The sequence below is a fragment of the Carassius auratus genome, chromosome 8 (assembly GCF_003368295.1).
Source record: "Carassius auratus strain Wakin chromosome 8, ASM336829v1, whole genome shotgun sequence".
NCBI lineage: Eukaryota > Metazoa > Chordata > Actinopteri > Cypriniformes > Cyprinidae > Carassius > Carassius auratus.
The window spans coordinates 10,259,187-10,285,134 of record NC_039250.1 but is presented as its reverse complement, the minus strand read 5'-3'; the positions used below and the strand labels follow the sequence as shown (position 1 = coordinate 10,285,134).

The following is a 25,948-nucleotide window of genomic DNA, read 5'->3' as shown; positions in this document are numbered from 1 at the left end:
TGAATTCATCTGAGGTGTGACCAAACATCTATGGAGATCTTAAGTGGCACAGAATGAGTTTTTTGAGGCTCTGACAGGCCACTTGGTCCACAATCCAGGCCTGTCCCTCCATGTCAGTGGTGTTTACAACTCTGACGACAACCAAACAAGATAAGATTGGAAACCAGTGGATTAAAAAAAAAAAAACCTGCCTCTACACTCCTGCTAATCATGAGATAATGTTGATGATGAGTAATGTGGTGACGTGTACATTTGTCAAAGCATCCACCGTGAGTACTGACTTGAGTAATCTGGGTGAAAGTGCAATGATATTTTAGTATTAACTTAATCATGTACAGAAACAGACAACAGACAAGAAAGGAATTATAAAACAAAACCATTTGTATGAATTACTATTTTCTTCTTATGGTATTTTAGGTGTGAATCAATTTCAGTCAACATCCACAGTACTTTCAGAGAGTCTCCATTTAATTCATGAAAAGTGATATTCAAATTACAAAACATAATAAGGATAATAATATATTCACTGACTCTCTGTACAATTCTTTGGTAGTGAAGAAATATTCAAATTAAAGAATGGAGAAAATTCACAAGTGCTGAATAAATTTGAATTAAGACAAAAGAATCAAAATACAAACACTGCTGCCCCCACTACCGATAAAACGCTACATTTTTACCTTGTTGAAAAACTGTTAGTGTCATCAAAGTCTTACGTGTTCCATGTAACAAACTTAAGTTTCCTAAATAGTGCGAGAGAACAAAGGAAAAAAGGCATGTTTGGCACATTCTGTAATACATCTGTCGACATTTGACCAGGAGTCAGGGCCAACTAATGATTATAACATACCAGAGTAACACATTTATGGGTATTATGTAGAGAAAGAACAGGATTAAGGCAAAATTTCAATAAGCCTTTAGAAACTGTTGAAACTATTTGTTGTTAAAATGCCTCTGTGTAAAACTAGTTTTTGTGTTATTCACCGGGTGCACAGACGTAACAGGTCTAAATTGCTCTGGAAAACATCTTTTAGGGTGACGGGGGTACAGTGACAGTGAATTATTGTACTGGTTGATGGAAATGACTGACTTGTTTTAATGCTTACTTTACAACCACACACTCACATTTCACAGCTTTTTTTTCTTTTTTTACATTTTCATTTTTAGTTAACAAAATCTTTTTAAAACTTCCAAAATCCTTTTTCCATAGATACCGTGGCTACTTCTTCATCTCTTACAAAAGACATATGTATAAAAAAGAAACAAAAAAGAAAAGCATATCATTAATATAGTGATACTTGAAGACAGAAGAGAAAAAAAGCTACAAAAAGTGGACCAAGTGCTCTTTTAAGTACACACCTATTGACTCCGCCCACTCTATAGTAAGTGCACTTTCATAGAGGAAGGCAGCTCAATCCAGGTTTCCTAATAGAAACCCATCCTATTGGTGCTGTGTGACCACACCTTAAAGACACAACATGGATCCAATCGTGAAAGGAAACACCACAGACTTGATAAAACCAAGCAGGAACCAATCAGAATGCATATTCTCTGCATTCATCACACAGCTCACAATATAAGAAACACCGAAACAGAGATAAAATGCTTAGAATAGGCAGAAAAAATAACTTCATATATCTTGTTTCATCATAGATACCTACCATTTGTGATATCTAAAAGGAAACAGTTGTTCTTTTCTTCACTTTGCACTTAAAGATGGAAAGTAAATGTAAATCTGTGGATTCTTAGTGAGCCAGTCTAAGCACTTTAAGTCTAGGGATACGATCCACATTGTCCACACAGTGCACAAGTGGACAGGAGAAGGACACGTTGATGACGACGTCACAGCTACTGCAGTTCGTCTTCAATACTGATACAAGAGTTCCATCGTTAACGTTGATAAAGGCAACAGGGTTGTCGTTGAACTTCTCTTCCCACAGCTTTTCTTTCGTTCCCCTCTGTCTCTCTGAGAAAGTTGTGTAGGCCTCTTGGCTAGGAAGCGATGTGCCATTATGCAAATACTGATGAGGAGCAGGAGACTTTCCTGCACTTGTGCAAAATATCCAGCAATAGGGAGGATGGGATGTGTCTTTTGTTGACCAGGTTGAAAGGCGGAGGCACATGCTGCTATTAACATAAGCCTTTCATTTCAAAAGGCAGTATGGCAGAACATGAGATGTCTATATTAGTTCTGAAATGTTTCTGAAGTCAACAAACTCCCCTTGAAATAGTCTTTAAAGGCCATTTTCTAATACTCCACCGGCTGTAGTCTTTTAACAAAGTCTGTTCTGGTCCAAAAAAAGGTCAGAGGTTACAGTGTGACCTTGCTGTGCCTGAGGGACAGACTGGAGCGTTGCTGTGTGCGCGGTAGTGTGGAGCTGCAACGACTGCGCAGCTGAACCGGCCTCCCCTCAGAACCACGCAGACGCAACAGGAAGTCAAAGTTTGCAGATGTGCTCATGGCGTAAAACACGTTGGCGTTGTCTGGGATGACCAATTCTGGAGAAAGAGGGAAAAATGATTGTGATGACCGCATTCCACCATAAGAAACCTAAACAGCATTTCTTAATATGCCAGATACACAAGTTTTAATGTCGTACCTCTCTCCTCAGAGATGACCTGCACCAGCTCGTAGTCAGCGGCCTGCTCACCCTCCAGGTTGTGTTTGGCCATGGCTCGGGAGACCACAGCTGGAGTTTTGTCCTGACTGGTCAGCTGCATGGAGAAACAATAATGCATTTTACATCAGAAAGTCTTCTCTCTCTTAATTTAGTGATATTAGAACAGGGATTTTAAAGCTTTTTCCAAAAACCTCTAAATATAACCTCTTATAAGTGTTATATTATAAAAAATAAACATTTAAGTAATTGGCTGTTATATTATCATTGTACTAAAGCCAAATGAAATCCCTAAAATATTATCTGGAAATATGTATATCATTATTTATAACATTTCTACTTATTCCAAAATTATATAACATATTATATTATATAAATTTATAAATATAAAATGTTGGATATATAAACCTGATGAGAAACATTTCAAAATTCAAAAATAATAATAATGATCATTTTTTATTAAGTACTGAAGTACTGAATTTCAAATCAAGGAAGGAGAGATTTGATTAATTTTTTTTCTGGTAAATTCTGAGGCTGTCAATAGAATAAAATAAAATCACAATTTATCTCATGATATTTGACCAGTACCCACACCACAGTTTTAAATTTATTAATTATTTTTACATGCATATCTGCCTGATTTCAAACACATATTAGATACAAAAAATAACAATAATTAATTAGCAACATACATTTAATATAAGACAACTCATAAACCGCAGAGTGGACTTTGGATGCATCATTGAGATACTGTTATAGTTTTTATTTTGAATCAGAAATAATAATTTTATTTTCCATTTTAATGTTAGTTAAAGTTTTAGTTATTTGGTTAGCTTGTTTTGTCTTTTTTGTAGTTTGTAATATACATTTTTATATTTTTATTGTTTTAGTAATTTTAGTACATCAAGTTAGACTAAATTTAAATGAGAAATGATCGCAATAAAATGTACTTCAGCTAACGTTTGTATTATTTCAATTAAAAAGAATGTTTTTTTTTCATTGTTTTAGTTTACTAATAACCCTTGCAGGTAGTCTATCAATAACTAATCAGAATATTTGACCAATAGATTACCAATGGTCCAATTTACTTGAATAGACAGCAAGAATAGACTGTGCACACTATTAAGCACAGTAGATTAATGATATTTAATTCCTCACTAACCATGATACTCTTGTAGAGGTTTCCGTTTCCCTGTTCAAGGCTCACTCGTATGATGCACGCATCCTGAGCTTGTGTGTTATAGGGAGGAGGAAATCCAGGTGATGAGGGGGACATGGGCGTCAACGAGATCGAGCGGTGGTGCATGCAGGGGGGCCCGGGCAGGGTCGGGGAGGCCAGAGATATAGAAGCGCTGGCTGTAGAAGAGAAGGTGTCCATGGAGTGCAATGAGGTGCAGGAGGAAGAATCAGACTGCTAAGGTAACCAAACAAATGTGTATTTAATACATTATTTTAATATAATAGTAAATCAATAATGTGGTCACAAATTAAGTTGTTTGTACCTTCTTCAGATGAGTGTCTATAGAGTGTGTGGGTGTCATGCCTTCACCCTCTGAGGGACTAGAGTCACTGGAAGACACACTGACAGAGTCCATGCTCTCCCCAGAGCTGCCAGTAGGAGGCGATCGAGGACTTTCTCTTACAGGAGAGCTTGAGTTCGTGGTGTCTGTTCCTAAGAAAAGTCTAGAGAAGTTGGAAGGACAAAAACTGGCATTAAATACATGATTAGAATTTGTCATCCTCTTTGAATATGCAATATAATTCCGAAAGAAAAGTTTTGGGCCGGTACGATTGCGCTCTTGCTCATCAACGCTTCCTTTCTTTAAATTAAAAATGCAGTAAAATCTGAAATACTACTGAAAATTTCTGTTTTCTATTTTCCTATATAACATAATTTTAATATTTTATTCCTGTGGTGGTGAAATGTACATTTTTAAACATATTTAATTTAAATGTAACTTTTAGCATAAAAGTTAACAAGACATGGACTGCTGAGTCACAGATCTGTAATTTTGATTTAATGTGGTCCTAAGAATAAAATATGATCAATGTAGGCATCAAGATTTTGGTTTTAGGTCACTCACAGGCTTAATCTCTTCACCATACTCTTGCGGGGTTTCGGTGACGTTGGGCTGTTTTCTCCCAATCCTTCAACTTCGCAAGACAGCGCATAGCTGCAGGAGAATCCGAGAGAAATATTATTTTTGAGACTTACACAATATTCAGATGAAAAAAAAGGCATTTAAAGTGAAAACCGTGTGTACCTCTCCTCCTCGGAGTACTGAGGCTGACTTTTAAACCAGCGCAGAAAAGCGGGATCAGAGGTCAGACTGTAACTATTGCACGCAGACTGCAGGAGCTTAATCTGAGCGATCACCTCAAACTCCTGCAAAGAGAGATTTTATTTAACATTCCCACAGATCTGAATGCCTATAGTAATGAGATTCAGCAGATGTTTTGACTATAATAAGAACCAAATAATAAGGAATGTTGTACTTACTCTGCGCCGCTTTTCGAAATTGATCAGTCCTCCCTGTGAAACACAGAAATAGACTTTAGCCCAGATTCTCCTCATCATTGTACTCATCCAAAAGAAGGTCAAATAAACCTTGGTAATGAAAACCTCAACAGTCTGGGAATGTTAGGTCAGTAATAACAGAGATAATTCTTTATGAGGTTTTCCTTTTGTCTGGAAATGTGTGGTTGGACTTGCAGCTTGGCTCACCTCCACATGGTCAGGCAGTGCTGTATCAAGCATGGTCAAATCTGTGAGAAATGTACCCAGGTATGGAATCGTCCCCTGCATGGCACCCTGGAGACAAAAAGTTTGATATATATTTGTTAGCTTTAAGGTAACATGACACATTTTAAACAATATTTAACACATGTTCTGTTATCAGTATATACTGACAATAGTTTTTGTTGTTGTTTTTTTAACTACCGTACTCACCATCTCTTTCTGTAACTGCAGTCTCTTGTGGGATCTTTTCTGGTGATCTTTGGCACAGCTGTCCAGACTGGCAAATTTTGAGGTGCCCTCCTGTGAAGATCAGAAAGATATCATTAGTTTTTGTTTTACAGGCACAGGAGGAATTGGCAGAACTGTCTCCATCTTCTGAACTTTTTTGTGTTAAACAGAGTTGAAACTACTACACTCTGATTGTACCTGAAAGCATCATCAAATTAGCCTAAAATATAATAAACACATTTTCAAAATACAAACACAACAGGCAAAAGATTTCATGTATTTATTATCATTCATTCTATTTTATTTTGACCTAGTTATTCGGGGAAAGCTAATTTAAATGCCTCTGTGCAAAGAAAACACAACAGAACTGAAAAAGAGAGACGTGTGCATGAGCTCACCCTCATTAGCAGTTCCCTGCTTGTAAGGTAATTGTTCTGGTCAGAGAAAATATCGGAAAGCTCTTCAAACATCTGCATGCTATCTCTAAAGTTGCAGAGTGAAACAAAAACAATCTCAGAGCATGTCATTCCTGGTATCAAAGCAAAAATCATTACAGAATACACAACTTTTATGCATGTCAAATTTATTTGACAAAAATATAGTAACAACAGTAATATTGTGAAAGACCATTACAATGTTAGAATAACTCTTTCCTATTTTAATATATATTCAAGTGTAGCTTATTCCTGTGATTTTTAGCAGCTATTACTCCAGTGTCACATGATCCTTCAGTAATCATTTTAATATGCCTATTTTGGTACTAAATAACACTTAATATTATAACTTGAAAATTATTGTGCAACTTAATGGAGTTTTGAAACTGTCTTTTTTTTAGGATGCTTTGATAGAACAGCATTTATTTAAAATAAAAATATTTTGTAACATTTTAAATGTTTTTCCCATCATTTTTAATCAATGGAATGCATCCTTGCTGAATAAGTGTACATTTCAAATCAATAATAGTGATCCCAAACTTTAGAATGGCATTCATTTAGAGACTTCCCTAGGAATCATAACATAACAGGTAAACAGAACCAATGTTATCGAAAGGATTTGAATAATTTCACCAGTCTATATCATTTTTAGAAATCAAGAAATGACTGACAGGTTTATTTATTGATAGAACTTACTTGGAAACAGAGGCCCACACTCTCTTCAGTCTGTAGATGGGGTTGGACTGCAGCGCTGATACAACGGCTCTCAGAGATGAGAAGTTCTTATGAATGCGACACTCCTGAGAACACGTTAATCCATGTTTATACATATTCATTTACAAATGGTCCTAAAAACACTTTTTCAGAAATCCTCTGGGGGGTTGAAAGTCATTATTATGTCTACTTTGGTTTATCTAGATCTCATCTAAAACAGTTATGTCTTACAAAGAAACAGATTAGGTGTCAGTCTTCACCCAAATGCACCAAGAACAGTAAATGCCTTTTGAAAAACTATATTCCAGATCAACATCAGGCTTTATCTTTATCTAAAGTATTGCTAGAAAAATCACACAACACTAAAGCACTTCAGATTCGGCTCAAATGAAACGGGACAGGTTTAAACGTGAGCAAAACTTAAGTCATACTGGGAGATGTGACCGTGCAAATGTGTGTGTGTTGGGTTGTGCACCTGTGCAATGTCGATCCAGCGTTGGATGATGCGAGCACGCAAATGCGGGCGCATCTGCCGCTGACGGAGGATGGTGCTGACCACGCATGCCGTTACTGCATTAAACTGGGTGATGGTGGCGCGGATGGTGGGCGCGCTCTGTTTGCCGTCCTTTTTATCACGCTGAGACCAGATGGCACCCAAACAGTGATGAGGAACCACCTTCTTAAACAACAGCTGTGGAAAGAAGGAAATATTTCTTAGCTTGAGCCAAAGACAGTACAAAATAATATTTTGTGTTCCCTTAGTACGGATTTAATCTAGGTTTCTCTCGCTCACCGCATCCATATAAGTCAGCTGCTCTGCTACAAGGTCAACCTTAAAGGAGAAGAAGTCCTCCTGCAAATCGATTTCCACTTCCTCATCTTCCCCTATGCAGAAAGGGTTGGTGTACTGAAAGCCTCCTGCAACAAACGGACAGTTTTTGTAAGCACAGGAAGACAGAACAAACATGAATAGACAAGAAGTTAGATAGGATGGATAAAATTATTAACAGTAACCAGATATGTCTTACTTTCAGTCTCATTTTCTAGGCTTGTCTGGACACGCAATTGTTCTAGCAGACTCTGAGCCCGGCGCATTGGCTCTGAGCCTGGCATGGCCTTCTGCAGGAAACCCAGCACACGATGCAAGCTCGGATATGATGGAGGTTCCTGGAAGTCCTCTGGACACTGATCCAACCAGGCTCTTAGAATAGAGGCCAAAGCACTGAAAAAAAATAAAAAATAAGAATAAGAACACATAGATGTTTGTATAAACCAGAGAAAACCAGTGAGGGAATCTCTCATAGTATAATTCAGCTGCAATGCTGTGATTCATGCAGCAACCAAGCACCATTATTCATCAGATCCCTTTTATTTCTAATTGCTTCTTAACTCACACACCAGCATGCACACAACATCATAGTGTTTGACCTCTATTTTTGCATTTCCATGGAAATGAAGCAATAAACACGAGAGCTGATCGGAAGTCACAGCAGATACGGCAGCACAGATAACCACGATGACGACGGAACTCACGTTCTCACAGCAACTCCGCTCTCTCCAGACCGACACTGGTTACGCTCCCCCTCACAATCCTCAAAAGTGCCATACCTGAACACCAAGACAGAAACCAACCTGTGAGCATTCTGACAAATGGTAAAGGCAGTAACCACTGAACAAGGACCCAAAAAACTAAAGGTTGTGTGAAGTGGTCATATTATTTTTATTTAAAAAATTGTATCACTTGATCTAGTCCACTTTTAATTAGTAAAGGTTTTTAAATATCAAACACTTGGATAACATAAAATAATTTTTAGTAATAAAATATTACTTTGATGCATTTAAACTGGGAAGTATATTGCATAGATAGAGATAGGTTTCCCACATTTCAGTAACTAATGATATAAAGCAGTTTATACAAAAAGCAATATGCAGTGAAAGAAATACTCGAGGGAGTGAACAGAACTAGAATTTTTTTTTGCATATTGACCATTGACACTTCCACCATGACATTAAATTTATTTCCATGAATTTTCCAGACCTTGAAATAAGACTTTAAAAAAATTCCCTGGTACTGTCCGAACCCTGTAGATCTACTATTTTTCCTTATACTATTTTCAACTTTTTTGTTTAACCGGTTTACATTAATGCAATTTAACCGACTGCGTTTACATTAATACCAGGAATACCAGATGGGCATTAGTACTTGCTTAGCGTGCGTGACCACAAAATGCAACCTCTCTTCACTAAGCAAACATGCAAACATGAACATTCAAAACTTCGGAATGCATCAGAATGCACGCAGGTTTCACCTGACATTTATGATGTGTGCAATTAAAAACAAGCACACTAGAGTACACACCTGTCCAGCAGCAACTCCAGTACACTCTGTGTAGTAGCAAAGGCCCTGTATGTGGAGAGGAAGATGCTGGTGTAGGTCAGGTCATTATCACCAAACGCTGTTAGGAGTGTCTCTACCAAACGTTCCAGTGTCCCCGCCCGGATACTCCTGATCTTACACGTCTCCAACTGGCTGACTGTGTGACCTGGGGGCAAGCGGTCACCCTCCGCCTGAGAGAGCAAAGGAGAAGGACAGGAAAATACTTAAGCATGCACTCCAGTATCAAGAAAAGCAGAAATAAACAGGGGAAGAAAAAGACCTTGGTAGTGCAAGCACGCTACAACAGGAAACTCTACAATCTGCTTTTAATCAGAGCAACTCTCCTCCTCCCTCTCTGAGACATGCTGGAAAAGTCGGCAGACTTCTTAAAAATGCTTCATTAGTTGAATAAATATGGTTCGCACAAAAATAAGTGATTTAAAAGTAGGCCACTGTCAATGTCACTGAATCAGCAAAAATACTAAATCTTCTAGGCGAAAAAATAAAATGATTGAGTTGCAGTCCCTAAAACTAGGTCAAACATTAAGCACCATGAATTCTCTGAAACAGAGCTCTAACTGGTGTCGAAAAGTAAGACGTGCTTTCTTTTAAATTGCAATGTCAAATGAATTTCTGTTTACATTTTTGTAGTATGATTACTGTAAAGCAAACTTACTTTTGAAATCATGAAATGACTCTACATTAAATTAACTAGGTTTTAACTCGACACCCATTTAGTGTAGAAACAGCTGTGTTACAACAAACTAAAGCCCTATGGAAATCAAATCAGCTCATAAGTGCTTTGTTTTTTTGATGTTGATTCAGAAGGGTGTTGACATTATGGAAAAATGTATTCATGGTTAAAGCAACAGATTATACCATATTGACCACTGTAATTCGGAACGGGGCCATAACAGCATGCCTTCATAAAATAACAATGTTGTATAAACACTGAAATCCATGCAGCAAATTTTCGGTTGAAAATGTGCAACAGAGAACAGAGTTTAATGTTTTCCTGCCACTAAAACACATAAGTAGTGATAACATTAAGGAAAACATAAAGAAGGTAATTTGAATGTTTTTGTCCATATAATAAAAGCTAGTGGGGTTCAAAACAACACGACTGACACAACAAACACAATCTTTTGTGTATAAGAAAGTAAGTCATACAGGTTTGGAATGACATCAATGTGAATAAATGGTGAGAACTTTCATTTTTGGCTTTTACTTTTACCAAACAAACCACTCTTTAAAAAGTTGTATGCATTTTTTGCGACCACAAATAAATACATCCGTAAACCATAAAAAGCTTTACAACGTCACCCTTAATATGCACTACGGTCTGGCTGGCCCAGCATGGGCAGCCGAATTGTTTCTTTAAATAAAGAGTGGAAGTGCATTTAGATCAAAGGCCTCCTCTCACCCCCAGCCATCTTGCGCCTTTGTTAGCCGCCTGCTGGATTTGGACCCTCTTCAGCGTCACGTTGTATATGGCTCCTTCCTCGACCTCCTCTCCCCAGTCCTGCACTGAGCTCTGCAGAGGGAGAAAACAATCAATGTTACTCCATTTGGAATGTCATGGCGTCAAATTGGGGAAAAACATGTCTCAGTTCAGCATAAACAGGAACTCTGGCTTTAAATTTTAGTATCAAAAGACTGACAGGGAGTGAGTGGAGGAGAGAAAATGATAACCCATTTGGAGGATGGAGACAGAAAGAGGGGGAGAGAGAAATGAGATCAGAGCTGGCCTGGAATTTAAAAAATCAGCCCAAGAGCTTTTACAGATTCTTAACAGTGAAGGATATCTCCATCCAGCCTTGGGGTTCAAGAACCAGACTTAGTCTGTAAACATATACATACACACACATAGGCTTTCTCAGTCAGACACACAAATGCAAACAGTATAATGGGATGGCCAACATTAAGTGTCTGAGTGAGTGGAGCCTTTCAGGCTGTGCACAGCTTAATTTTCATATTAAACTGTCAGACAGAGAATATCGATAAATTCTGCCTACTTTAGATAATACTAAAGTAGAGCTGTGATATACGAAATCCTGTGCAGTCTCTCATATCCAAAATAAATTTGTCTATAACCTCAATTAAACTATTTTCTTCAGCATTGTGACGTATATGAGTGAAATGGATTATTGAAAAGGAAAAAGGGGGTCAGGGATTAAGATGACAGCAGATCTAAATGCCAACTTGCATTCGGTTGAAAAGATTTTAATTTAAAAATGATGAAGTTAAATAAAAAGAAATACCATTTAGAAAATGCTAGCTTTAAAGGAGACCTATTATGCAAAAATCACCTTTATAAGGTGTTTAAACACAGTTGTGTGGCCGCAGTGTGTGAAAACAACCAACCTATAATGGTACAAATCCACCCACTCATTCTTTTATAATCCCAATAAATTATAAACAGTCTCTCCAAAATGAGCAGTTCCAGATTTCTCCCAATGTACACATCACAATAGGAAAGTCCCGCCCATTTGTGACACTCTATGCCCTATTAGCATAGACACAGCCCTGAGTGAGAAGCAGCAGTGCAACATTACGGTTTTCTTGATGTAGCATTAGCATTGAATTTCATTTTCAAAGGAAATATCACAGGAAAAAAATCCCCTATATGTTTAGGGATCAATACCAACGCTTCGTGTGTGAACATCAGCTCCAGACAAAGTAAGCATCACACGTTTGTTTTCCAAAATTGCACTTCTGAAAGAGCTTCTTAGCACTCTGTAAAGGCTAATGTTGCTAAAGCTATGCCTGTTTCACTGGTGCTGCCTTCACATGCTACCAGAATAATCATAAAAAGGAATGTGGTAGTTAAAAATTGCATATGAAAGCAATGTGAATTTGACCGCTTGTGGGACTTTTATAGTTTGTAAAAGCAGCTTAGGCACAATGAGACCAGCTGTTGTTATTTTTAATCGCACAATGCTCCTCGTATGTGTAATTCATAAGTGATCATTTAATATGCATAGTAAAATTCAATTACTGACTTTTAAACAGAGTAAATTTTCTATAAAGATAACAGGCTTGTACTAACAGTAGAATGTTTATTTGTATGCTGAAGCTTGAGCTCTTGAAGCTCCACCCTCTTCTGAAAGGAGGCCTCCAGCTAACTCATTTGCATTTAATGGGCGACATACAAAAATGTCATGTTTTGGCTCATACCCTAAAATTGGCAATTTTAACAAGCCATGAAAAATTATCTGTGAGGTATTTTGAGCCAAAACTTCACATACAGTGTCTGGGGACATCAAGAGACATTTTACATCATGTAAAAAGTAGCATAATAGATCTCCTTTAAAGACAAGTCTCCTTAGAGTGCAAAAAACAAGAAAAAAATATTATATATATATACTTATATACAAAACATATGAAGACTAGTTTTAGTCTAAAAAAAACTATTGTTAACCTTTTTTTACCATCTCATTAGACATTAAGATTGTTTCGTTTTTAAAAATGTGGTTATTTACTTATTTTTGCAGTGCTTACTCAAGATACTGTGGGAAGACTTTAAATGAATACAGATGTTTAACAAGCTGTTGCTTTCATGCACATTAAATAATGCACCTAAATGCATTCATGAAATATTGCTGTTTCACTAACGATGTCAACAGACTTTATCCAAAAAGATTCCAGAAGTCTGGAAAAAGTCAGGCTGCATTCTGCCATCATGGACCTGTCCTTGTATTACTATGTGAATTCATCCAAAGCCGTGATAAATAGGTCCAACAAGTGTATCCAGCGCTCGAGTACAAAAAAGTTTTTCTGAATCTCAGAAAAGGCAAAAAAAAAAAAAAAAGTTCATTTTTATAGGTGTATGTATTTCTACAATCAATGTGTAATAGTTTAAAAGAACATATACCTGTAGCCTATGTACATTACTTTCAAAGTCATTAACCCTGACATTACAAACAACTCCCTACTGAGCTTTTTCACTATTGCTGCACATCCAGACTACGTCTGCAGTTTTATGCGCCTGAAAGAGTAACTGTCCCTGGAATGAAGTGGATCAGTCTGTCTGTATTTCCCGGGCCGTTTCCTGTACAGTGCGTTCAGATAAATACCCAGCTGGATGAGTCATGCAGTCCGCACTCAAAAACAATGGTAGGAGGTCTGCTCACCCACTGCCCGGACCCTGCCGAGCCCACAGTCTGTGCACTGTGCTGCCCCTTTGTACTGGAAGAAATGTTTTCCAAAGCGGCTTTAAAAGCCTGCTCAGTGGCACAGGCAGATATTAGAGAGGGTGGGGCTACATGAGGAAACAAAATAGTTTTTCTCTGAAATAAAAAAGTGGAGTACTAGTAAAGTGGGCACATGTGATCAGATTAGACAAGAGCTCTTTGAGGTTAGGTTTCTTTGCTTTAATTATATTAACTTTAATTTATTCAGTTTAACTGTATTATATTATAACATTTTATTATTTTTATCACTGGCTTTTTCTTATTATTTACTACTTAATTTGATTAATATTTATTGCTTCTATTTTTTTTTTTTTTTTTGCTATACTATTAACAATAATAAAAAAAGCAATGCCAATTCCATGGGTTCTACTCCTAAAGATAGCAAGAACGTAGGAAAAATACTTTGAATGCATATCTAAAGCATCTATCTGATATGTAAATGTAATATCTGATAAATAAATAAAAACATGAAAACAAGTAGCCTACTTAAGTACTTAAAAAGTATAGTGCTTTGTCAATTTAAATTGATTATGCGACTTTATATGGTAAGATAACTTAAACACTATATTTTTAACAATAATGAAAGCCTTGAAAAAGCATTGCAACGAATAGACTTTAAAAGCTGTGGGACAGTTGAGGACTCTGTTTAGGTCCCTAAAATCCTATAAACAAACAATGAAAGGATGCTGACCGTGTTATCATCCCAAACAGAGACGTTTTCTACCCCCTACAGCCTGCACACAAAAACAACACAACCCCAAAGTCCACGAGAAACAATCCCTCACCGATAACAACAATAACAAGTGGGGTTAAGCCCATCTGTCTGCTTTGTTTTTGTCTGCAGCTTGGAGGCTGTTCATCATAAAAGTAGAAGTATTTCTAGAGTCAGAAACTAACGGGAACCGCCGCCTACGTGGAGACTTTCAGATCCAAATCAGCGTGTGGATCATAAACAGAGGGGAGAGATATATTACTGCAGTAAAATGTAATTTAACAGCATTATTTAGATTCCCCACGACCCCCTCCCCTCTCAAACTCTTCTTTATCCTCCACTCCAAGCTCTATTTCCCCCCTCCCGCTCCTGTCTTTTTCTCTTAGAAGCTCAAAGCCGCAAAATCAACAGTGTGCAGGAGGCAAACGAACCGCAACTTCTTACCATTTTAGCTTTCCAAGCGAATTTCATGGTGAGGGCCTCTCTCATCGTCCTGTAGCGGCATTAGAACACAGCCCAAGTCCAGCGAAAATGTTTTTAAGTGTAGTACGCAGAGCTATCCTGGGTGAATTGTTCTCCTCCAGCGCAGCACGCACACACATACACAGCCCGACACTGATTTCTGCAAGCTGTTCCCCGCTCTCTCTCTCTCCCTCCCTTTGGCTCTGCAGTCCACCCCCGCTTAGTGAATGACACAACTCCGCCCACTGCACTCTCTCTCCTTCCCGCTTTAGTAGTTCGCTTTCTATTCCTTTTTATTTTGGAATGCTGCGTACATTTTTTAAATAACTTTGTACACCATCATAGATCAACACTGAACATCAACATTAACACCGAAGAACGTTTTAAAACTCACGATAATGGGCAGTGCACGCAAAAAATTAAAATTCTATCATCTAGTCACCCTCATGTGACTCCAGAATAGGCTATTTGTGAAAAGTAGGTGCTGTTTAGCAGAATGGTCAAGCCGTTTTCTTTTTTCATACAGTGTAAGAGGATGGTGATGATAGCTCTCCAAATAGTAGTAGGCTATAAGGTAATTTTTTTTAATTTTCAATCATTTTTATTTATACTTTAGTTTTTAAGAAACATTTTTTTACTTATTTTATTTTTACCTGGAATTATTCCATTGAGATGTAAATCTCTCCTACCAGGGAGTCCTGTCCAAAATATAATTTAGTCTTAAACTATGTCATTTTATTATAATATACTGTGAGTTCTCATTCAGATCTGCCTCCATCCAATCAACAATCATTGGTCTCAACCAAGTACCCAATCTACATTTTTTTTCATTTTTCAGCAATCTGTTTCTCTTGGGATCTACGTCACAATAAAGAAGAAAATACAGTACCTATTTCCATTACATCTTAACTTTAAGATGGAAAGATTCTAATATGATTGGATAGCTAAACTCAAGACAATATGAGGAAGGCTGACGCTGTAGTTGATTGTCTGATTGAAGGGATTTTCCATTATGTCCCTTACGTGCAGGACGTCTGGTTTTTCATTTGTTTGAACCCAGTGGAGACGAGGTGGAAATGATCAGGTGTTATGTGGCAGTTCATTCTCTCACACAGTCAGGCTCTCACACGTCCAACTACACGTATGCTTCCTAGAGGACAATTAAGACGCCATAGAGAATCATTGTGATTGTTCATGCAGCGACACTGGGGAACACAAAAGAAAGCTTTTCAATTCCTTCTGCCCTTTACTTCCATCTTAACAAGGCCAGCGGTGAGATCATAAACCTCAAGGGCTATAGTTTTATGAAGACAGATTCTAAGAGTACTCCCTCAAACTAAATACATTTTACAGGCAATGTTGCTCAATCCCAAACATTTAGTATGTATAAAATAGTATATAAACAGATTTTATACTTTCCCAACCAAATTAGGGCACTGTATACTCCTCTAGAGAAGACTTACCTAGTGACTACTAGTAAAACACCAAAAGAAATGTCCTAGACTAATACATCTTATATAAAAAATAAATTCAGAATTTTTGTCACTTTAAATCAGTCTGAATACGCTCTTTTGCACTACAATCTTTTTATCTGCACTGTTTGTTTACTTCACTGGTTTTTACTCTATTTAATAAAAAAAAAAATTAACATGCCCTTATTTGTATAGTTGTATTTTATATTTATTCTGTATCTATCTGTATTAATATGCTCTACTGTTATTTTTATCTTTATGCAAAGACTTGACTTGACCACATTGATCACATGTTGCCATGTTGCTATTTGTTCTGAAATCTAGCTTTTTCTTGTCCTGTGTCGATGTTAATGAATTAGTTGAGAAATTGATTAAATTACATAAAATATATCTCTCAAAACTGTTCTGGGGAACATCAGAACCTTTTGAATTAGAAGCTATTAAAAATGCCAATAATAATAAAAAATGTATAGCACATTAAGAGGTTTTTGAAGGCACTTTTCAAAATATAGGTAAACAATGAGTCCGCACACCAGAAAATGCTCCTTAGCAATTTTAATGATTGCTCACCACGTGTAACGTTTCGGGTCCAAGCCCTTCATCAGACATGAAACAAAGTGGGGAGACACACCTCCATATATACAACCATGTATGATCACATGATCACATACATCCATGATTAATCACATGACCTATCAAGTTAAATTGCAATTACATCAGGAAAACAGATAATATATATATAAACCGACATTTGTAATACAAAAGATATATTAAGTGGCTAAGAGAAGGCTTGCAGTGCTTAAAGCATATCCTAGAAATTAAAAAAAATATAAAATAAAAAATGTCTCTACCACTGTAGGCAGTCATGATAGATGAGCAAGAATGTAAATACATAAGTGGTACCACAAAAGTGTGTTGCATATGTCAAGTCAGCATATATAACCAAATATAACCAAATTGTTGAGTCTAGTCCACGAGCAAATAATTTTCAATCTAGAATTTCATGGAATTTAGTCAAGCTCTATGGTTTATCCATGCGGTGAATATCCTTGACTGTGGTTAACATTCTAGATACCAGGACCAAGACTGTATTAGTAAAATGCATGCGAGTAACCACTGGAGAACCCTGACAACCTATCACATGACTCCCTCAAACCAAACTACATCACCCTCAACGTCATGCCTAGAGTCACAACAAATTCAATAAGTGTGTTTGACATACAAAGGAGTGGTCCGGTGAGTGAGGGCAATGGGGCTTCAGAGGGGAAACCCTCATTCTCTGGGATCCGCTCCAGTTCCCAGGCCGGTCTGACTGGGTGTCCTCTACTCAGCTGCTTCTCGGGGGCTCTGGGAAGCATGGAGAAGCAGTGGGAGAGGTCATGAACTCTTCGTCCCCCTCAAGGGATAGCTGTTTGCTTTCAAAAGGGAGTGATGTCATTGCAGTGCACGACAACAAGGTCTGACAAATGGCAGACGCTTGGGCTGGACCCGGCTGACGTGCACACACACACACACACACACACACACACACACACACCTCTGATCTCATACACTGCTATAGCCCTAGGGAATAGATAGAGATAGTGTGTATCCATATGCACAACCACCGCAGCAGTAGTGATGCCAATCTCTAAAGGAAACACTCTGTATCATTTGATTACATTCAAGGAGTGTGAACTACAGTAAATCTATATTGACCCAATATTCATTTGTAAAAATGCAACCTGTTTAAGCAATAGTTCGCCAAACTTTTTCTGTTTTGGGAATTTTCATTCTTCTGTGATGCATCATTCAGGGTCAGTAAGTTTTAATTATTATTATTATTAATACTATTTTAGCAAGGAAGGATGCATTGAATCGATCAAAAGTGACAGTAAAGACTTTTAAACTGTACAAAAAATGTTCTACTCTTCAAAAAAAATTCTTGTTAGAGGTAAAATAAATAAACTAGTGTGTCAGAAGAGTGTTTTAAGTGAATTTAAGTGCATCAAGACATCTCACATATCTGGAGTTTTTTTTTTTTTTTTGTCTGTTTTATATATAATGCTTAATAGCTTCTGCACACCATTCATTTTCACTGTTTGAAAAAGAGCAGCATGAACATCTGGCCAAACATCTCCTTTTGTGCTCTGAGAAAAACAGAAAATCATACAGGTTTCGGAAAATTTTCGGACAGAATTTTCATTTTATAGGCATATATAGAGCAAAATATTTCATTTGTTGAAGGATTTTCTGGTGTTTATTTTCAGGTGGGGATGCATAGTGGGTGAGCTTAGGAAACAGGCTTAGAGGGAATCTTAGGGAGCGTGTTTAGACCCCTAGGGAGGCTGAGGATTTCTGTTCTGTCGACACCAATAGAGACTGAATCAAGATACTGAATAGGGATAATGAATCTAAACCTCCCTAGAGTACAGTCGCAGTCTCCAGTTAGTCTCTCCTTCTGCGGTAGACTCACACACACAAATACGTGTAAACACACACAAGAAAACACATACGCACAAGGCCTGTGAAATAGTCATGAGTAACGAGACTGATGTTATTGCACCACTGTGGGGGGAAAAAACTCACATTCCAGGAAATCTCTCCACTTCCTGCTTGAAGCCTTCCAACTCTATGTGCCTTTTGTCATTGTACCTGACCGACTAGTCAGCTATCTTGTCTACACAGCCAAAGGTGCTCGCAAAAACCTGAGGGATAAAGAAAATGCAAGTCTAGTCCATTCTGTATGTATATGAAGATTTACGGTCAGATTTTGGACTGCTGTGTTGCACCAGTGTCTGCTGTGTTGCACCAGTGTCACTAGAAGAGTTATAGCTGAGCTGACGCAGACAGAGAGATGCTGGAGCTAGAGGGCGCTGGGAAGGAACCTTCAGTGGTGGTGTATTTCTCTGTGTTATGATGGGCCAGGGAACTCAAGTCCTTCCTGGAGGTTGTTATGTGCAGAAGCGCCGTCTGCTACAAAGTTCAACATTATTCACTTTAATCTGTGAGTCACAGAGTCATTCTCAAGAATCTATGATCTCATGTTGCCATAACACGGTGAGATAATTTTCAAAATTATGTTTGGTTTCTTTTTAAATCAACTTGACAAGAAATGAACACAATCTAACACAAGTGAAAACTTTGGGTCCAAGGTTTGGAGTCGACAAAGTCAGTTTTTGATGTTTATGCATTTATTTGCTAAAAAAAAAAACAGCAATATTTTCTAATATTATTAGAACTTAAAATATCTGTTTGCTTGATTTTAATATGTTTTGAAATATAATTTAATCCTGTGATGACAAAGCTGAATTTTCAACAGCCATTACCCCAGTCTTCAGCGTCACATGATTCTTTAGAAATTCTAATAATTCTAATATTCTGATTTGCTGCTCAAAAAAACATGTTAAAACATTGATGACATATTCTTTAAAGGTTCTATTAAGAATATAAAGTTCAAAAGAACATCCACCACCATTGAATGTAATAAAATCCATATTGTTTCCAAATGTGGAAATGTTTTTTTTTTTTAATTTAAAAAAAAAAGGTTAAATAACTATTTGTTTTCATATTAGACAAACAAATAAACATGCATAATTGAATGTTGTGAAATACGCTTTCTGTGTAGTAAATGCAGTGTGCTAGTATTCCGTTCTGAACAAAACAAACCATTTTTTGCTCGTTTCTCTATTTTCATTCATTTCCCTTTTCTGGGTGAGCGGTTTTCTTTTCCGCCTCATTAATCAACATCACTTAATATCACAGAAACATTACTGTAATCAACCAAGAGAGATGAATGAAGAACTGAAAGTCCTTGAGTAGCTCCTGGGGTTTTCAGATGAAAGAAAACTGAAACAAAACAAAGAAGAGAGCAACATCTTCCCCACTGAGCACCATCAGAAGGAGCACAGGCTAGATGCCACAGTGGAAACTCTGTCATTATGAAATGTGAGGTCAAAACATCTGTTAGCATCAAATGGCTGGAACTGTGAAAGACTCTCACAGAGACTCATTTCCCAGAATCTCAAGAAGACAAGGAATAAAGGAGAGAAGGAGAGAAAGTGTTAGTGTTAATCTATCTCAACAACAGTTTACATGCCCAGTAGAGGGCAGTGTGACATGATTCTGCTCAGAGTTTGCAACATCAGCACAAAGCAGAATGAACTATAAGAGTTTTATTGTTAAGAGTTTTGATCTGCTCCAAATGTCAATTAAAGTGTTTTACACTGAATCCAAGAAACATGTCACTTTCTCTTTAGTTATTTATTCAGTATGGTGCAATCTTCTCCTTACCAGCAGCGTTTATATCAACCTTAATTTTACCACAATGTTTTTTTAGATTTATGTGAAACATCTGGGTCATCTGGTTATTAATTAGTAGCCATTCACCAATAAAAAAAATACGATAAAACATACTGTGCATGCTTAACCATACTCAGCGGGAAATGAAAGACAGCTGAAATAAAAAAAAACAAATCTGTTTTCCAGAGGTCTGTCCTGTGTTTAGAATATCATAATAACAGAACCTGAAAGGAACTGTGGCAGACTGATTATACAGTCAGCATTAAGATTATTATAATCATTTAGCTGTGGGTTTAATACGCTCAGTGACTGGTCAAAAACAGAGGAAATCCTGAACGGCATCCTTTGATTACTAATATGGTGGCCAGTTGTTTGCGGCGAGTCGGTAGGTGTCATTAATCTTCTGCTCTGACCTAGAGCTAATAAGCTTTAATTAGTTAGTGTGGTCATTCTGGTTTGGACCCCCACGTTTGCAAAACCATCTGCCACCATAATCATAAACAGATGGATAAATGGATAGATAGATAGATAGATAGATAGATAGATAGATAGATAGATAGATAGATAGATAGATAGATAGATAGATAGATAGATAGACTGTGATTCTGATGATTCAGTCTGCTGGGAGTGTTTGCTGATCAGATAAATAACTTCAGACAATTAAATAACTTCAACACTGCGCCTGATCCTGTCTGCTTGAGTTTCAACCCCTCCATCCCTTCTTTTTTCCTCTTCAACCACTCTGGCAGAGGGGGGAATAAGTCAGGCCACATGACAGGGATCAGGCAGCCATGGGGGGAGAAAGAGGGAATGAATGGGTGGGCTGTAGCTGGGAGGAAGGAGCTGTTGTTTTTTTGCTGTGAAGCTGAAGAGGCCTGTGTGTGTTTGTGTAACTGCTGCAGTGACCTGAGTGGCTCCACACCTGTCATCTATACCACAGCTAAGAAGATTCACAGACCTCCCAGAATTTACTGGGCACACACACTTAAGAGCAATCTCTTTACATACAGTACACACACAAACACACCATTCCTTGCGCACTTGTTTTTTCTATTACGCTAGATACACACATTCCCACTCACTGATCTGCCCTGTATAACCCCTCGCTCTATAGATGAGGGGTATATTAATTTTCTGCTCCACTTGAGTGATTTGTGATCTTTGGACTTCAGCCTGAGGCATCATACTGTCAGACTGAGGGTGACAGCAGTCATATTAGCAGCTTTAGTAACTTGTTCCATTATCATACACTCACTGAACCAAACTCCACCCTGGAAGTTCAATAGTGCAGTCATGCAGACTGACACATTTATGGAGAATGCTATCCATTTATATTGTAACTACAATACCTTAAGAGCATGCAATATTCAGTTAGCTTGTTTTTTTTTAAATAGATTAAATAAATGTTATTTTAAACTTCCTATTAATAAAAGAATCCTGAAAAATGGATCATGCTTTTGACAAAATATTAACGGCATAACTGTTTTAAACTTTTATCATAGAAATGTTTCTTGAACATCAAATCAAAATATTAGAATGATTTCTGAAGGGACACTGAAGACTGAAGTTATGATTGATGAAAATTCAGATTTGCCTCTACAATAATAAATTACATCTTGAAATATATTTCAAGATATACAAATATATTACAATAAAAGGGAAAAAAAACATTAAAATATACAAATATATATTAAAAACAAAAGGTTATTTTAAATTATTATTATTATTATTATTATAAATTACGTATTTTAAAATACACTTCTTACCAAATTTTCTTAAATCGTATTGGCACCAAACATCTGAACAAAAGTGTAGATATATTTGTGCAAAGTTGTATTTGCAAGATATTTTAGATACATTTTAAATAAGAGGACTTTTCGATGTAGAATAAACAACTGAAAACCAAATGTTAGGTAACCAAATAAATTAGGTAAAATGATTAAACAGCACCAGTTAACCATCACCTTGATCTATGCATCTTTGGTATTTTTTTGGCAGAGACAGCAGGGAAGAGACATGAAATTATCAAGATGCGAGAGGTAATAGGATTGCAACATAAACAAACTAACCACTATAGGCCATAACTCTGATTGCTCTCTGATTGATCTCCTTTTGTTAAATTTACAGTGTTTCATTCTACTACAACACTACAGCACTTGCATAAGCTCTAGTATGCCTCGTGCTTTCTTGTTACCAGTTGCAAAACTGTCACTGAATTACTGAATCAGATTCTCCATTACAACGCGTGACTCACTTAAAGCAAGCAAGGAAACACCGGCTAACAAAAAACCATCAGTGTCGCTTTTAACAAACATCCAGCAGATTCCAAAAAGGGAAGTGATGCAGAAACAGAAAATGCTTAGTTTACGATTCCTATATTCAGCATAATTCCAGACACGCTCTTACAGCCTGCACAAAGCTTCCTCAAAGTGTGATGGCACTGACCCATATTGACTTCTTCATGAGTGAATGTCAGCAACAGGACTGTGCCATATAGGATGAATATATGAGTGCAATGACCCCAGTCCTTGATCACTTGACTACAAAGGTTGTACTGAGGCTTTGCTGCGTCAAGCAGAAATTCAGCAGCTATATCAGGATTTATAGCTGGTAAAATGTGCAAGGAGGTATCCAGAGCGACCTGACCCACCTTACTTGAACTTTGGCCACCATCTTCATTATTAAAATCACAAAAACAAAGCAATTATCGAACATGAAGGCCCTATCAAACTTTAACAACCAGTTTTGTAACTGTAGCTAAGCAGTGGTCACGGATATGTCAGTACAGCAAAGCTGTAAAAGGCTTCAAGTGATAAAAACGTTAAAGTTGAAGCATGATGCAGCCCTCTCTTGTCTCTAGAATTAAGTATTTTCCAGTTTGAAGCATTTGGAGAAGGGAAAAATAATCATGTGAAGTCTTTTCGAGATAACGAGAGAGGGAGTGAGAATGTCGTGGCTGAGGTGAAGGGTGGCCAGGGGTTCCCATATGGCATAATCGAGAAATCAGAGTTTCAGATCTGTGGGGTGTTTGTGGGAGACAAAGTCATTTTGTGTTGGTCTATGTATGTGCGCATATCTGCGAGTTTGGTATTTAACTGAATGTGTTTGAATGGATGTGAGTGTGTATGTGTGAAGTACTGTATGTTGAATATGTGTGTGGACTGGACTCCATGGGTGAGCGTAGGGTAAAGTGACGAGGGAGCGCTCTATGGCCCCACTGTCAGAGGAACAATATGCTGTCAGAGGAACAATACTCGGAAACTCTCCAGTGTGAGAGGAAGAGACTTGAGTCAGGATGTTGGATAAGGATGGATCTCCCTCTCTCTATCTCACTATGAACTATTCTCTCAGAGCTTTACATAGTACCCGCAAAAAATTTGACCATGTTTCAAATATAAATAGAACCAAAGTCTACATTTAATTTAAAAAGTATATATAAAGTTATATATATATATATATATATATATATATATATATATATATATATATATATATATATATATATATATATATATATATATAGGCTCCCTAGGACCTCATTGTTAGAAGAACATTATTATTATGTAAAGTTATGTAAATTGCAACTTATTTAGTGTTTGTAGTTATTATATTTTACTTATACATATTTTAATCCATTTTTATTTTTTAAATGTATTAACATTTCCACTGACCCCTAGCACATTGTGCAATTTCTCTGACAAATCTGCTATGTAAGTTCACATATATACATTGAAGCTACTTAACATGAGCTTTCAAACACTCACACACATACTCCCATTCCCTCACCATCTCCCTCTCTCAGTATCCATCACTTATAACTCCATCTTACTGCCCAGATCTGTGCGCTCCCTCCAGCGAGGATGTTATGAATGATGCAGAGCCTCTTTCTGTATAATACAGTCATGCTATTTCCCCGAACTGAATCTCACTGTTCTGGTCAGTGCCGGTCAGACAGATGGAGTCACCAGCGGTCAGCTCCAGTGTATGACTATTAAAAAAGTGCTGACAGAGAGAGCTTTTTCTTTTCCGAAACCCCCACACACCATTACCACCACCACGTACACACAAACACACAAATTCTGCACATCAATGAATATGTGGCCAGCAGATCTAGTGGCTTTCTTGAGAGAAAACATTTAGGTCTAATGTTGTTTTCCCTTTTGACCTCTGATTCAGCTTTCCCCGAATGGAATGGCTCACATTCAAAAGTGCTAATACAAGACATTTTAGCTGAAGTGATGTGAACCTCATTGCACTGGGTTATAGGCTACAAAGAGGTTTACCTGAGTCCCATTATGAACATGTCAACACACACACATACACACTTACATTCATTAAACAAGTTCCTCCCACTGACATCTATCGCATTAAAAAGCTTAAAAAGTTTTAATATATCCTAGACTAGTCTACTTGTCTGAGGAAATTTAATTTACTAAAGTTCACATAAAAAACATAGAAATAAAATTACCAGAACAAATGTTCCGTTTCAAGGCACTCTATCATACAGCGACCAGTGTTGTCCGACTCTCGAAAGAATGACTCTTATGAGCCGATTAAAGTGAACCAAATCCATACAGCGCGACAAGTGGCAATCCATTTCCAATGAATGATTCTTATGAGTCGTTTCTTTTTAGTGAACCAAATCCTTACAGCGCAGTCCGATTCCCGACTGAACAACCCTTATAAAACAGTTCTTTTCTGTGAATCAAAAACGTAAAACTCCAAAAGCGTAGTGTGATTCTCGAGCAAATTATTTTTTTAAAACAGTTATTTTTAGTGAATCAAACACATACATGCTACAACTTACTGTGCTATGATACTTAACCCAGCCTGCTGGTTACAGACTGATTGTCAATTTGATAAGTTTTACACATTGTGATACGTTGTGTAATTAGTCATAAGTTTTTAAAAATTAGTTCTGGTGTGTATTTATTGTCCAATTTTTAGATTGGATTTACTATTGGAAACTATTATATTTCTGCTGTTGCTTGAGAAAGCAAGGTATAACTATTGCCGTGTGAAATGCAACTTTCAGACTGCTGCTTGAGTACAGTTAATTCCTTCTGCATGCTTGCATCATTACGCAGACTGAAAACCAACATAATATAAATTTAATCCAAATCAATCTACGAGTCATTTAACTTTGAATTCATCTTACATTTTCTGAAAGAATCCAGACATGAAAGCATAGGCCCTAACTCAAATAAAGTCCATTCACAAGCTGCAGGCAAACCATCATACTAGCACTTAGCTACAATGAAATACACCACAGCAGTCTTGCAGACAAATGTAAGTAACCTACCCAGCAACGAGGGCTGCTGTCTGGTGACCGTGGTTGGTACCTCTGCAGGGACACCCCTCCCTCTCCATCTAGGTCCAGACAGTATGGGATGGGCGGCCAGGGGAGCAGCGATGCCAGCGGATAGTGCGAGATCATGATGCCCGTGCAGGTCGCTCACACATGCTCAGGGCTAGAGACCCGTTGCTCCTGTGATAGCAGGCCTGTGTGTTTACTTATCTGTCTCAGAAGGGCATTATCTCTTGCAGTTTTCTAGAGTGTGCCCTTTTGTCCATTGGTGTGAAGTGGAAACAGTCGAACAAATCTGTGTTTAGAAGTCCACAATTGCTGTTTCCCAACACACACAAACAGTCTCTTTCTTTCTTTCTCTCTCTCACTCTCTCTCGACCTCAGTCTAATGCTGGCAGCTTCTCTGCTGTGG

General features: G+C 37.5%; 1 protein-coding gene across 2 annotated transcripts; it reads right to left on the bottom strand.

The window, feature by feature from the left end:
* Positions 1-447: 447 nt before the first annotated feature.
* Positions 448-25,948, bottom strand: LOC113108007 (ral guanine nucleotide dissociation stimulator-like 1). 2 transcript variants are annotated; one of them, XM_026270858.1, is made up of 18 exons: positions 25,531-25,948; positions 10,532-10,642; positions 9,091-9,299; positions 8,265-8,339; positions 7,760-7,953; positions 7,525-7,649; positions 7,207-7,422; positions 6,714-6,817; positions 5,982-6,066; positions 5,566-5,655; positions 5,341-5,427; positions 5,116-5,148; positions 4,880-5,001; positions 4,700-4,789; positions 4,118-4,298; positions 3,778-4,029; positions 2,598-2,712; positions 448-2,496 (listed from the first exon to the last, which is right to left on the bottom strand). In XM_026270858.1, exons 1-18 carry the CDS (start codon positions 25,663-25,665, stop codon positions 2,309-2,311), a joined length of 2,412 nt encoding a protein of 803 aa, XP_026126643.1. In that variant the 5' UTR covers positions 25,666-25,948; the 3' UTR covers positions 448-2,308. The 2 variants fall into 2 exon arrangements, with proteins under 2 accessions (XP_026126643.1, XP_026126644.1); XM_026270859.1 differs by lacking the exon at positions 25,531-25,948 and adding an exon at positions 14,458-14,781.

Bases quoted from the DNA above. Each gene is read 5' to 3' on its own strand.
- LOC113108007 (XM_026270858.1), bottom strand. From the start codon at position 25,665: ATGATCTCGCACTATCCGCTGGCATCGCTGCTCCCCTGGCCGCCCATC. The intron at 5,149-5,340 runs GTGAGCCAAGCT...TGTGTTTCACAG, and splicing joins CACTGCCTGACCATGTGGAG to GGAGGACTGATCAATTTCGA. The intron at 2,497-2,597 runs GTACGACATTAA...CTCTTTCTCCAG, and splicing joins GGTCATCTCTGAGGAGAGAG to AATTGGTCATCCCAGACAAC.